A 15,331-nucleotide genomic window follows, 5' to 3' on the forward strand; every position below is an offset into this window, starting at 1 on the left:
TACACCAAAGTTATTATGTAAAAACATTTTTATTCTTTCGTCTTTATAGATTCTATGGGGGCACTTTAGTTTATGGAGCGCGGAATCTAGCATTGAGACCTACATAGATCGATAGAGGAGGTCAAGAAGAGATCAACCATGTATAACATTGTTGTCAATTTTCAAGGATTAGCTGAAAAAACATGGCGGAAAGTTTAAAATTTCTATATCAATTTTTATTTTTAATAATTTTTTTAAATTAATCAGCTGATGCCAAGCTTTTTATATCTATATCTTACAGTTTCTGTAAAAATACAGATATAGTCATATCAGCTGATTAAAAGTGAATTGCTCATGTTCGCGGCGCGTATATCTGTACGTACCTTAATAGAATCTATAAGGACGGAGAAATAAACATTCTGTTATTAACTTTGGTGTAAACGCAGCAAGAAGTATTTTTCACATTACGTCTACGTCTACGAAAGTTATGTGTATTAGTTGTAAAATATATTATTCATGAAATACAATGAAATTTTATTTTCAATGTTCTTGCTTGTTAGAGCGTTTTTATTGTTCATGGTCCCAGAGATGTCTTAATATAATGATGTTCCCTTAATACACGCTATTGCCCTAGGTTTCTGTGAATCAGGTACTAAAGATGATCGATCAATCCTGTAATTCGATCCGTTTGATATTTGTTTGAAAGCTGCTTTATAACTGATCAAATTTTTATGCTAAAAGGAGGTGACCGTTCTCCCTAAAGTAATGCCCCAGATTCTTGCCCAGTTTGAACAACTACAACTTGGTTTTTCAACAATTTTCTTCACAAGTGACATTACATGCAGAAAATATCAATACTTACTTCTGAAACAAACTGATTGAGGAGTGTAAAGAAACCAGGTGGTCTCTTTCTTTTTGATTGTCTTCCTCGTCTAAATCCAAATAAAGTTCGTTGTGTCTGTAAAAGTATAATCGGACAATCAGTGTGCACGATTCATTCTATTTCGACATTGTTACTTAATTATTTTCTCAAAGATTTTATTGATAAGAATGATAGACAATTAAAAACCTCCCCCTCCACCAGTTACGTTCTCCCTCCCCTCCTAGACGTCAATTGCGTGTCTGTAGACGCCAATTTTCTACGTCCGAATGATTTAATGACCTTTAATACCTTCTGCTTTATCCATTACCCACACTTGTGGGATCGATGTCGTCATAAAATTCAATACACATAATTACACAACACTATACAGATGGCAGATAAATCAGTAACCACTTTAAATAAAAATGCTCATCATCACTTATGAATACTTGTATCAGTAAGCCTAATAGTAATTCAGTATCCAGAGTATTAACAGTTCATACATTTTCTAGCCTACATCACAATGTTTTGAAAACTTCAATAACACATAATATGAAGTCATATCGCCTACTTAGTTGAACAATTCAATCAAACAAAACCAGTATTAAAAAATAATAGTTTTATCGTTTCATTCTGAATGTATGTTCAGAAGTTTCTATGTAGAATGTTAAATAACTCACCTTTGCCGAGCTTACAGCTCGTTTCGAAGGTTCACTACTTTCAACCTGGAGGCTGAGACATAGCAGGGAGATGGCAGTTATGATCCCCAGTCTTACCCAATGGGCCAGACGCATCTTCCTGAAAAATACAATTCTCAATTTGATTGTCTCAACTCATGAATAACCAGTAAAACGATGATTATTATCATATATGTTTATTTTGTAGTTTGGTGCCCAGAAACTTTTTCCCATTAGAAATTTGAGGCTCCTGTTTTTCAATGCTCTAGGGTGAAATAGTGTATTATTTTCTTTACAGCATGGGTCAGAGAAGACAGTGTTTTTTTTTTTAAATAGAGGAGTATGCAGTTCACAAAAATTACATAATTATGTAGCCTATGCTAGATGACATTTGTTAAAAACTTTTTAACACGCATATTCATTTCTCCTACGGTATCTATTTTGTTATATAAATACCTGAAATCAACTCGAGTTATTCAAGGTTGTGCACACCTTCTTCAAAACGTTTTACTGTTGACGTTTTTTAAAGTACGGTATTCCAATTTGAATACTATGAAATTGGGTTATAAACAAAATAAATCTTATTAAAATTAATATTCTTCTTCTTCTGACTTCAACGGTATAGGCATGATTGCCTGTTCCGGTCTTTGAAAATTGAAATATTATAATTTATTTTTGTATTCATATCTAGTTTTGAGACCACTTTTTCCTTGGTCTCCCAACGTCTCTATTACCTGCTGGTTTGTAATTGAGAGGTTGCACAGGGATTCTACTGATTGGCATTCTGTCTATGTGCGCTTTCCATCTACTTCGAAATTTTGCAATTTCTTCATTCAGTGGCTCAACCTTAAGCTCCTATCGAATGTCTTCATTTTGGAGTAGATCCAATCTTGTGCATCTCTTTACACGTCTTAGAAAGCGCATCTCAGCCACTTGGATTCTGCTGATTTTTCACCTAGAAACCATGATTCGACTATATGGTCTTGTAGAATTTCAGCGTTGTCTCTCCTCACTTTATTTTTCAATGTCCTAAGAATTGTCTCACAAATATATTGGAATAGCTTATTGAAAATATCTTCATCTTTTTGGAAGTGAGAGTAAAGGCTGAAACTTGCTCCAAGATTGAATATCCCATAAACTCCATCCATAATTTTTCATCGGACTGGCCATTTTCCTTTGAAAGCCATCACTTTTGTCTTTGTAGCTGAAATTCGAAGATCATACTCCACACATATTTTTGACAGTTAATATAAGTAGTACTGCAGGTCGTCCTCTGTTTCCTGTATAAGGATTCATCTGCAAAAAGAAGTGTATTCACAAAACACTCGTGTCCCATCATTATTCCCGCATTCACCTTCTCTTTCCATACTTTCAAAACTTCGTCTAAATATAAATTGAACAGTGTTGGGAAAAGGCTACATCCTTGTCTCAATCCTTTGTTAATTTATATTTTCTCAGAATTTATATTCTGAGAAATTAAAAATGTCATTCGATAAACAATATCTTGAATAATTCTCTTCTCAGAATTTCATAAATTTATTTGTTATCTATTCTGAATGGAATCAACCCAAATATTTCAAATATGGGCACTCATATCTCTAAAATTATAAACGACAAAATTTTCCTTAGAGATTTGTTACATAATGGTAAATTATTATTATCCAAAATGTAGCCTAATATTTTGAAAAATTTCACCAGTTTTAAAAAATGTGGTGCACAACCTTAAACAACAAACTCTATAAATGATGGAATCAGGTGCTTAGTGGAAGCTATTGTGTAAGACTGCATTGAAAAATTAACAAGTAAAGACAAGAAAATACATATAATTGAAGACCGGATTATACATTTCAAAATAGCTTCTAATTTGAGTTTTCAGTTTTCCTCCTCTTGTGAAGCGTAACATTTTTTGTCTGTGAATATCGGATAAATGCTGTCAAGGTTTCCAGACAGGGAAAGATAATAAATTAACGGTATTTGCAGGCTTAGTTTCGGTAAGCGGTTATGTAAAACATGCGGCTTGACTGTTTTGCCGTTCTTTGAAAAGTGAGCATACTTATTTACTTGAGTTTGCTTTCAACTTAGTGCTGAGATGGAAATGGAGGATGTGTTCACCATCATCCTGTCTCTGACCTGTGATGAGCAGTGGGCCTACAGCCTACAGTAGTTGAGCTGCCACAACCAAATAGATTACGCACGCTAATATGCATTGAATATTATGCAACAAGACGGATCTAGTCGCTAGTGTGTGGCAATGGTAATCTTGTGACTAGTGTGAGTGTGAGTGTAAGCATATGTGTGGCACGTACAAGAATTGCTGTCCTTACATTATTGAACTGGTATGAAATGTGGTTCCTCTTCTGAACACTGTTTTCAAGCCGGATAATACGCAAAGTACGCAAAGGCATAGAGGTAAGTCACCTATCAGTTGTCCCATTACCAAAACATTGGTCTAAGTAACGAGGGTGGATCTAACATAGGTGACCTACACTAAGTCTGACATCCGTAATGAATTATTGGGAATCATTGCGCTTATGAAGTGGGAATTATGTGGTGTCATATAATCTTTAATCTATAATATAATAAAGAAAATAATTTTTCTAAACATGTACATGATGCATCATCACATCTGAACTACTGAATTGATTAACATGAAATTTTGCATAACGATTCTGAATTTACCGAGATAGGCTTATTTATTACTAATAAATAGGCTTTTTTATTGATAATAATCAATTATTCCTAATTCAATAATTAAAAAAATTATTCAATTTGTGATTCAAAGTTTTTGTATCTATGAAAGCCCAACCAAACAGGGCTTTCTCCGTAGCTTAGTTGTTAGCAAGTGCGGTTGATGAATCAACGTTTTTTTGACTCTTTGAAACTATTTTTTTTGCTGGAAATTTTCGACTCCTATAAAGATTATCCACGTGATAAACATAATAATAAGTAATTATTCTTCTTTCATGTTCCCTGGACATGAGATTGCATTTTACACCACCAAATTTTCCCCAGTGCAAAGCCACTACCTCCTTAAACAAAGCCATAGTGCATTCTGGTGACGTCAGCACAGGTAGGGCTACTCATCACCTCCTACACCAATAAAAACACTAACTCACATTTGTTGATTTTAGCTGATCTATATCAGCTAGTGTTTCTATTGGTGTAGGAGATGGTGAGCACTGAGCTAAATACTTCACTAGTATTCAGCTCAGAGCTGAGCACTCTGCTCAGCTAAATAATACACTAGTATTTAGATCAGTGCTACTACACTAGTATTTAGCTCAGTGGTGGTGAGTAGCCACCTGTGCTGACGTCACCAGAATGTACTATGGCTTTGTTTACGGAGGTAGTGGCAAAGCACGTGTTACATGTTAGTCTTAGATAAAATTTGTGAGATCTGAGCTCTCTATTTTTGTCATTGATATTCAGAAACAATGAATAATGGTATAAACTGTTGGTGTCGACTGATGGACCATGCTGGTCGGCCCATTGACGGCTTAAATTACACATAAAGACCAGGTGGATCCTGTAAGAGACTCTTCACCAACAAAAAGCTATAGGAGTTTACTTCCATAATAGATGAAGGTAATACAAGTATTTCAATTCTGTGGAATTGAAACATATTTTTTTTTGTCATAAAGATTCATACTCCTCACTTGTTATTTCATTAATTGAGTTAAATGATCCGACATATAATATATAGCTCACATCTGATTATTTTTGCTATCAAATTGAAAAATGAACAATAATTCACAATTAACTGAATAATTTTAATTCCTATGTAATTTTATCAATTCTTCATGAGCTCATTATCGTGTTTTTGTTGTCTTCAAGTCCTGCCTTTTATTATAAGCTTGAGATAAAGGGTTTGATACAATATTCATACATGAGCTTGAGATAAAGGTTCCATACAATATTCATACTGGAATGCAAATATTTTTCTTTTATAAAATATATTTTATTTCCATCATTCGTGATATAAATGAATAGACCAGCCCGAGAGAAATTTTCTTTACTTTCAACTTAATTTGATCTGGAAATGATCATTTATATGTTTCTTTTCTATATTAACTGAGTTTGCGCAATCAAATCTAAAGAGCTGGCAGTATTCATTGTAAATTAATTATATTTAACAAAACTAAGGTTAAGAAACTTGAATTAAAATCATCCGATTCGGTCTTTAAAATAATTGTTATTTGATTACCTTCATAGGTGATGCCTGATTTTCACTGTCAATCACAGGCTGCATCCATCCTGGCATGTCCTATCATACGTCTGCAACAAACAAAATAATAAGTTTGTGATAAATTACATACGTATTATATTATGATGAATTCAGTAATATTGTTGATAATTATTATACTCTAGATATTCAAAGATACTCTACGTATGAAGCAACAAACAATATTTATAATTTGTTTATTTTTATAGGACTACTTGATATATAATTTTCCAGAAAGGAAGATTACTATTCATTTCATTGTGAAATATATTTATAATACACAGTGTCCCATGTAAAGGTCTACTAGTTTAATTGGTTTATACAACGAAATACAATTTTCTAATGTTTTTAAAGTATCGTTTTTCAATATGCTGTCATTTTGTTTTTACAAAGGTTAAGAAGCTGAAATTTTCCCACAATATTCTTAGAACCTACTTTGTAAACTGTGTAAAATTAAAAAAAGTTCAGTACATGAATGGGCACGTACTATTAAATTAAACGTGTAAACCTCTTCGTGGGACACGGTGTATATAGGCCTATATATCATTAAGCGCTTCAACTTATCATTCATAAAACCCAGAATTCGAAGAAAGTTTTTAAACTTTTCATAAATACTACCTTTATGGCGATTTCTTGGAATGCTAATGTATTACCGGTTTATCGCTAAGCATGACTTATTAAAAATATAAATTGAGTAACAATCACAATGCATTCTTATTTTTCCAGTTGAATATGCATCACGAAAATCATCATTGATTCATATATGGAATTTCTGAATGAGTCGCCTACTTGATTTGAATATAATAAGGAACTGCTTGATTAGATTGAAGTAGAAAGCGTATCAACTCGTCGTAATATGTTCTTCAGAAGAACAACAGTTCAAACAGGTAGGCCTATTACTTACTAGTTTTCAATAACTCTCCTGACTATATGTTATTGTACTTTTACTACTTGAGGTTGTAAATAAGTGAGTGAGTTCAAATTAAATAGTTTATTTGAGAATCAGGAACATCTTGGTGACTACCGGTAGCCTAAGAATCACAAGTGTCACCTATCTTAACTATGGACTGACACTTTTCCAGTATTGAAAAGATAAATTTGAGTCAATGAATTGACTTCAAGACCTGAATCAATATTTTGGAGAAGATGTTATCCTGAAGGATAAAACCAATACTGTTCATATAATAGTTATAATTCAAAATTTGATTTTGAATAGTTTTTAGAATTAGCGAAATAATGAAACAATATAATTATTTTTATTCGAGTAGAGAAAGAATCAACTTATCTAGATATATATGGTCTGGGTTGTGAGTATTCTACTTGAGAAATTTTGACATAGTCTCATTACTTTCAATTTTAGGCCTACATACATATATATACAGATCTATATTCATTCTCATAATTGAAAGTAATATTAGGAAATTGAAAATAATAGTAGGACCTAAAATATCACTACCGTCAATATAGTATCTACACTCCAATATGATGTTATTGAATTTAAATAACATAATATTCTCCAGATAAACTATTATGCTCATGTAAATCCTATTTCCACCAAACACCTTAATCCTATTCAACGTATCCTACGTATAGTTTGATTACATCACTATTACATCCGAGCTCTACATTCATTACAGTCAATTACAAGTTTTCTTCACTTTCAGAACAAGTTCATGTTCGCTTATTATTTTGATTAGTACTTGATCACTTTTTACAGTATAATTACACATTCGATTCCTGTACTATCAACTACATACAAGGATCTGTTCAAATTCTTGTTTGCAAGCTACAATTTTTCACAGTTCAAAGACACATTCTATCTCTCGGTACTATCAACTTGTCTGGACGTTTACAAAGTTGTACTTAATGATCATGAGTCTAGGTCATTACATGTTGAGGCTGATCGGAGTCGTGGGAGGGGGGGAGGTGTGGGTTGCGGAGGGAGAAGTTTGTTACAAGTATGGGATGGATGTCTTCAGCATCCCCAACGGATTTTCGAGGAATCTATACATAATTTTGTATCTTATTTTTTTTCTCTCTCTCTCTCTCTCTCTCTCTGTCTCTCTTTATTATATGGTGGTTGTTTATTAGTGTGTGTGTGTGTTGCGACAGGAAGCTTTGCTGTAAGTTGGCAAGGCCGGTACGGATCTGCCGGACCGGTTCCGGCGTTGTGTAACTGAACTGAGCCGAATTTCTCCGTCCACGGCACTCCCCACACCGACGCACGCACGCACTCACAATCCTAGCTTCTTTTTTAGCGCCCAATTCTCTCTCCTCCTTCTTTCCCTTGCCTCTTCCTCCTCTCACTCCAAATCAAATTGTATCAATAATAATTGGTGCGACTTTTTGTGACCACCACTTTCACACGAAGACGACGTGCTCTGGCTGCAATAATTGATTTATATTATTTTTTGTTTGCTGTCCGTGACCGAAGCGCTAACGCACGTTTCACGTTCGCCAATGAAAATGCTCTACAGCTACAGCTACAGCACTCCTCGATTGGTCAGCCGGAAATATTTCTCTGCTCCTGAGATATCCTTCCGAGGACTCGGTTAATCTTTATTCTTGTTCTAGAGAGCCTATTGGCGTTGTCCGACTGAACAGACATTTTTGATAGTTCCAACTTTCGCTCCGCCATTCCACTTTGAATTGAGAATTTATTTTGAATTATTTTTTTAATTTATTTATTTACACCAAAAGAAAAGTTACAACATATAGAGGCTTACAGCTTTATGCCAAAACAAGCCTCATTGAAAATCAATAGTTAGCACAAACAGAAAGTAAATTAAGGAAGAAGAAAACGAAAAAATAGCAATAAGATATGTGTTCGGAACAAACATTATTATAAATAGAAAATAACACAAGACACAATAGAAAATAGACTGAAGAAATAAGAAAGATAAGACAAAATAAACTCGCCTTACTGAAAAAAGAGAGTTGGTAGCAAGCCTATTAAGAAAAATTGAAAATTTAAATATTTATGGTCTGCATAATTGATTAAGCATTTATAATTTAAGAGCTTGATAACATTTTTCACTAAATTTGTGCAAATATCTAGAATCATATTCAAAGAATTGTACAATCTAACAGTTTTTATAAGAAGCAATTTGCTGCATGATGTACGGTGTATATTCTATCCAAAGCAAAAAAAATAATTATTTATCGGAACAAAGATACTAAAGAGTTCGATAATATTCGGAATGTATAAATGATTATTCAATATTTCAAATAGAACAATTAATGAAATGAAATCTTGCCTGTTCTTCAATTACATAATTTTAAAACTGACTCTCAGACACGTCTTAGAATAATCATATGGGCATGAATGTCCATACTGCTTGTAATACATGAATTTGAGGAATTTATTTTGTATGCGTTCGATACTATTTTTGTAATGTTTACTCCTTATAATTCTTTTATTCTTTATTGATTCATACAAGTAAGATCATTAAAATGACAGAGAGAAAAATAAGGTAACCTTGTGCTATTCCTCTCCAAAATTTAGATAATGTCAAGTTCTCCAAATTAAGTTTGTTGGATCATTGACGCTCAGTAATTGGGGTGTCTTCTAGAGAAATTCTGTAGTTCAAGTACTGCGGAACAGCCGCATATGAGACTGTAATATCCACAGTAATACCTGCACACATTGGAACGGCCTATATTCAATAGAATATCAATTGTTCAATGAATCTGTTTGGTGCATGGAATTGTGAAAACAAGTAGAACAGATGCACAATCATCACATTACCAAGAAACATTAATCCAGATTGGGCGCGAAAAATTTGGAAAGTAGTTGATTCTTTTAGAAAACAATGATTCACCTCACCTATAGTAGTACTGTGTATGTCATTATTACGTACTAGTCTATATGGCTACTATTCAACTTGTTTCTGTTGCTTGAATGCTTCTGAGCACGCTAGATTCTAGTTAGTGTCTACTTATGTTGTTTAAGGACACAATATGATGTCTGCAGAATAATAATGATCGCAAGGTCTATGACGCTTAAAAAACCGCTTGTGAAGCCTTTTAATGCTAACTTGATCTAGGAATTACAGTGATTGCAACGAAGAGTAGCATTAAATGGAAAGCTGTTGACCAGGAAATAGTGGCACCATGTCGTTTTCATCTCATTCAAGAAAGTTTTTCCATTCACAGAAATGTCTGTTCACCTGTCACTTGTTTGAAAAGGAAAGAAAGTTTTTCAGATGTCTTGATGTGAATTCTAATTTTCATTTGTTTGTCTTGTAAATATCTTTATTACATTGCTAATGTACATGGTACTAGAAAAGTAAAAGTAGTATCTGGACAAGGTCTTTCAAATCTTCTTTAAATTCCAAGTCTGAACAATTTCAGTGAAACGGCAAGAGCATTTTCAAAATTATAAAAAATTCCATTTACTTGTTCAAATAATTGTGTGGTAAGTTTCATTTCAATAATATTAGGAGAGTTGTCACGGGCTAATTTTTGAGCTACTATATCAATAAAGGTACCATATAATAGATGTTTTTTTTCAATACAGAATACCCTCACTGTGGTGAACAACAATTTCTCCATAGCATGTTTCAAGTGATGAGTTGGAATTTTCCGTAACCAATAGAGGTATTATTCTTATACACTTGATTATTATTTTCCTGTTACCGTTTTGAAAATGATAGGAAGCTTACTTTTCATTAGAGTTTATCGAGAGTGATTTAATTCACTGAATGAAATATATGTTTGCAAGCACTATCAAATGCTTATTATATTATTTTACCTTCATATTGTGAGGGGAAATCGAGAAAGAAAAGGAATTAGATCAAAATATTTATTAACTCCAGGTTGACTGAACATATTTATTCATTATAGGTGTTGTTCTAATATTCATAATGTTCGAACGAGTTGATATTTTATTACTGTATTCCTATTACGTATATTGTTATAGTCAGTGACGATGATTATTGCAGTCATATATCCATTGAAACTGAACAGTAAATAATCGAATCAGAGTGAATTTCTCCTTTCAATAATCGATATCAGCTGTTTATAAATAATGGGTCTACTCTAGTCTCTCAAACTGCAACATCATGCACCTTATCGTGACTCCTTTTTAGGCCAGCTCGTTGCATAAGATTATGTAGTAACATCATTATCATTATTGCTAGTGGAGGTGATGGAATATCAAGAACCAACCGGTTGTTCGGAAGAACCACCAATCATATAATTAAGTGAGCTCCTCTTAAAAGTTAACTAGAAGATTTAAACATGTTGTAGTAACGCGATAGAATCTACTGACTCATAGCGTGATAGCTAACCACCTGATGGGGCTAATTTTGTTAACAAGTTCTTAGCTGGAAGTTGCAAGTATCTGCACTCAGATGCATTCCATCGAGGCTTTTCTGCAACACTGAATTTACAACTCAGGTTGCACTAAGAATTCTAGAAGCACAGATTTCTCTGCAGAGTATGATGCATATAGTGAGCTTGATAAGTTATGCGATGGTACCGGATGAAAGCACCTACAACCATTCTAGATCTGTTCTGAATTCATAATCATAATTTATCTCTACTGTATGTTAGGTTTCGATGAAAAATCTATCATTCAGTCTATAGGTACTTATGACATTTTATTCATTACATTGTTCACTCTTATGTTGAGATAGAACGTGATATAGATGTACATTTATAATTCCTGAAATATCATAATTCAAAAGTAGAGGGTGGCTGTATTAATATTTCAATAGTTGTAGATGTTATTGTTGTTCAAACACATCTTTCCCCGTATCTCTGTCCATGGATGTAATGTTCCACTTCGAATTCTGAGATTTAGAGCATTGCCGAATTTCCGAGTTCTTCTTGCTCATTGATTTGTATTAGTTTATTCGCTATATTATTTTTCCAATTACCAAATGTGACATTCTCATTTTGTAAAATTACCGTTTTAAACAGATAATCGTAGAAAATATCAAATTTGTTATATTAGAATATCAAATCTGTTTAATAAATTGTAGAAAATATCTGTTATGAGTTTTATACGGATTTGAAGCTTGGAATTCATAGATTGAAGTGCAACCTCTCATAAATACTTGAGTTCATGAATGTGATTCAACACGGGATTAGCACAGATTTCATCTCAAAGCAATATAAGTTTCCTTGGACTGTTCAGAAAAACCATCAATAATACATATCACTCAAGTGGAAGAAAAAGTCAGACACCATTTTTTGCAAGATAAAAGAAAAAGAACAATCAGAAAAATAACTACGAAACATCTGCTCCATTACTGAAGAAATGATCTTCGGCACGATTCCTTGCCAAATGATGCCTGAATGGTGTTTACACTATTAATTTATAAATGTCATAGGAAATAATTATTATTGTTGAAAATCTCAAATGTGATCAGAATTACTATTCAGCTACATTGTTACCAGTTGTGTTGTTGAATAATCTTCAAGTGTAGAAATATGATTCAAAATTGAATCCATAAATGGTTTGGTTACACTAACCCCAATGTTAGATATGCACGTGCTGGAGGTCTCAGTGTGTGGGCCAGGTCTGTGCAACAACCTACCTAATGATAACAATAAAAAGCAGCTGAATAAAGTAATGGGATGCCGGTAGGTCTACAGCAGGTTATGAATGAAAAATTGAACATAGATTTCTCAGTGGAACGAATTCAGATTAGACACAGCCTGATCTTCCATGTTATCCTTATCTTCCAGGCGATATAGACATACAGTACTTATATATATGATGGCCTGTAACCTACAATGCAGATGTAACAGATATTAAAGTAGGTAGATTCTTTATTATTTTCATAATCATAATACTGGATTTTGGAACAGGGAATTACTGGGCAGTGAATTGTTACCGTGGAATTTATTCAGATTGAGTTAATTTTTTCTTCCTTAGGCTAGGAATGGTATTTGCACCAGATGTATGAGCGTTTGATGTAATCTGGAATAATTTTGCCACAAGTTTTTAATATCTTGTTGATTGTATTGATGACTTTCTCTAGATAGGTATTAATATCGGGGCACAGAGCTTCGCTCGTTATTTTAATCTATTGACAAACAGAACCCAATTTTCTAAAATGATCGTGTTTATATTTTACAGCTGGCGATACGTCAGCTTATGAATTTCGGGGATGCGATATTTCGATTTTCCACAGAATCACTCGCTCACTTTTTACTATCCACAGACGACGAAAGTCACAGCTGTTTCAGCCAAGGATAAATTATCCTTTTAATGTTGTTCAGCGAGTTTTCCCAAGGATGAGATCTAGTGCAATCGAATTTTTATATCATAAACCTACTATATGTTCCAAATTTTGTGAAAATCGTTAGAGCCGTTTTCGAGATCCGTTGAACATAAATAACCATAAATAAATATACCCAAATATAAAAATATAATCAGATATTCAGAAATTGCTCGCTTAATATAATAGGATTAGGATGTAGTGAATTAGCTTATCCAATACTTGGAATCCAAATCTGTGATAATAATAAGGTATTTCCTATGTTATATTTTGACCATTCTTGTGCATATGTTTATTTATTTATTTATCACATTGTGTACACATACTTAACATGAGGAAAGGCACAACAGGCTCATGCCCATGCAATGTTAGGTTCAAATGTTAGATCCATATAGGTTCTACCTGATTTTGTATTTTTTTAAATGAGTCAGTGATGATGAAATCTTCACGGTATTCATTCTGAGAATAATCAATTTGATAGATAATCTAGTTGCATCAATTGATTCGCTTCAGGCCATCTTGCTTCATTCTTGAGGAGTTCACAAACACTTGATTCGAATTGTAAATACTTAAGCATTGTAGCTCGTAAATCGGTTCATTACAAATTATTCAACAATCTGCAATCAGACAAATTCAGAATGACTTGCAATTTTTTCTGAAAGTCATCTCCATAATATGGATGAATTATATTATACTCACACAGATTTCTTCACAAAGAGCATAATGAGGCTGAATAAATAGATGATTAGGGCCAACCTTTGATCGACACTCATTTTGTTGTTGCGCCATGATCTAATGAAGCTGTGAGTTTGGCAGAACGCATCTAGTCATTTCTCAAGCAGCGTGTAATGATCCATCATCACAAACAAGATGCAACCAAACTTGTCAAGTCATGCCTATTTGTGTAAATGTTGAGCTGCTAACCGTTGCTGAAATCCAACCTGCAATTACTCTGTCGTTTTTAGGCCAAATTAAATAACCACAAACGATTTTCAACACTGTAGTACAACCTGTATTATTACTACAAGTTGAGACTATTATTTGTGTTATACTATTTTATATCAAGGTAGTTTTGAAGAGATGTAACTCACCATAGGTAAGCAGCATGACGGTTGGAATAGTTAATCCTGAAACAAAGAAATTCGAATTAGATTTCGGTCTATCAACATATAAGCATCTAGATTTGAGATAGCAGAATCATCATATTAAAACAACCTCAAATTCTGTTTTTTTCATTTCATTTTTTCTTTTGCATGAAAATGATTACTTTACCAACAAGATTTGATACTTTCTTATGATCATTAGCCTACAAATTGCCTAATCATGGTGAAATTTGAAGGATTCCTCATTAATTTGCTCTCCTATTACTTGTGGGATTTCCCTCATGTATAATTTACGAATATGACGTGAAATTTGAGCTTTAACTTATTAGATTCAAATAGAAATGGCATGAGATGTGCTCACATAACGTGAATTGTTCTTAACGTGAAAAATTCTGAATGATATTGTGCTATTTTTGTGGTAATGATAATTGATATAGAAGAAGGAGTTGACTGTTGGAAAAGAAGAATATGCGATTAATGAATCAATGATTATTCTGATTCGCAAGCTTTCAAATATGTCTTTTAAATCTATAATATAATAAAGAATAAAGAAAAGAATTGGCTTATACACGTACGGGATAGGAAATTTACGAATGACATATCATCACGTCTAACTACTTGACTGATTAACTTTTAATTTTGCATATATAGATTCTCAATTTACCGAGGATGTTTATAGGCCTATTTTAAATTCTTCAAGATTTCAATAGGTCAAGTTTTTAATTTGGCCCTTGCGGAGCACGGGTTACCTGCTACTTACTAATAAATATGAAATAGCTGATCATAATCTGTACGAATTGTTAATTGTTGATAATTTCTTATTCACATGAAATGCAAATTTCTATCAAAATATTAAAAAGATTATCACTTTGATATTTTCTCCGAGATAGAATAGAATAGAATGACTGCCTTTATTTTATACCTGGGAGGGCGAAGTTAGGGCGCAGTCGGCCCTCTCTTACACTTAACCCTCAGATGTTACCGTACTGCTCCACATTCCGTTGCATACAATTTCCATTCTTCAATTAGAACTTGATTATTACTTCAATAGTAGCTCCATTCTACTTGTGTTTTCAACAAGAGTGTTGTTCTATGTGCCTCTCATATAATTTGAAGAAACGAATTTCCATGTTATGCTGCAATGCCCTGTATGATTCATGCCAAAAAAGTATATATTGTTTCCCGACAAAACCATCTGAATAAACAATCCAATAAAATGAGCTGTTATGCATTAATTTTTGTGCCAGGAGTAGGTA

The 15,331-nt window shown here is 33.3% G+C and overlaps 1 protein-coding gene and 1 long non-coding RNA gene across 4 annotated transcripts in view; one reads left to right on the forward strand and one right to left on the reverse strand.

Moving 5' to 3' along the window:
* The window catches only part of LOC111043203, a 46,710-nt gene that overhangs the window by 9,199 nt on the left and 22,180 nt on the right, over positions 1 to 15,331 (reverse strand). The window contains exons 2-5 of the mRNA XM_022331615.2: positions 14,064 to 14,099; positions 5,723 to 5,793; positions 1,522 to 1,639; positions 842 to 937 (exon numbers count right to left, since the gene is read on the reverse strand). Of these exons, the coding sequence (XP_022187307.1) occupies positions 842 to 937; positions 1,522 to 1,635 (210 nt within the window). The 5' untranslated portion in view covers positions 1,636 to 1,639; positions 5,723 to 5,793; positions 14,064 to 14,099. The remainder of the gene's footprint in view (positions 1 to 841; positions 938 to 1,521; positions 1,640 to 5,722; positions 5,794 to 14,063; positions 14,100 to 15,331) is intronic.
* The window catches only part of LOC120350559, a 46,341-nt gene that overhangs the window by 602 nt on the left and 30,408 nt on the right, over positions 1 to 15,331 (forward strand). Inside the window, exons 2-3 of one of the 3 annotated variants that reach the window (XR_005570877.1) lie at positions 3,499 to 3,927; positions 6,467 to 6,627. This is a non-coding gene — a long non-coding RNA (uncharacterized LOC120350559). The remainder of the gene's footprint in view (positions 1 to 3,498; positions 3,928 to 6,466; positions 6,628 to 15,331) is intronic. The other 2 variants (XR_005570878.1, XR_005570876.1) reach the window with 2 other exon arrangements.

The sequence above is a fragment of the Nilaparvata lugens genome, chromosome 3, assembly GCF_014356525.2.
Source record: "Nilaparvata lugens isolate BPH chromosome 3, ASM1435652v1, whole genome shotgun sequence".
In the NCBI taxonomy this organism is placed as follows: domain Eukaryota; kingdom Metazoa; phylum Arthropoda; class Insecta; order Hemiptera; family Delphacidae; genus Nilaparvata; species Nilaparvata lugens.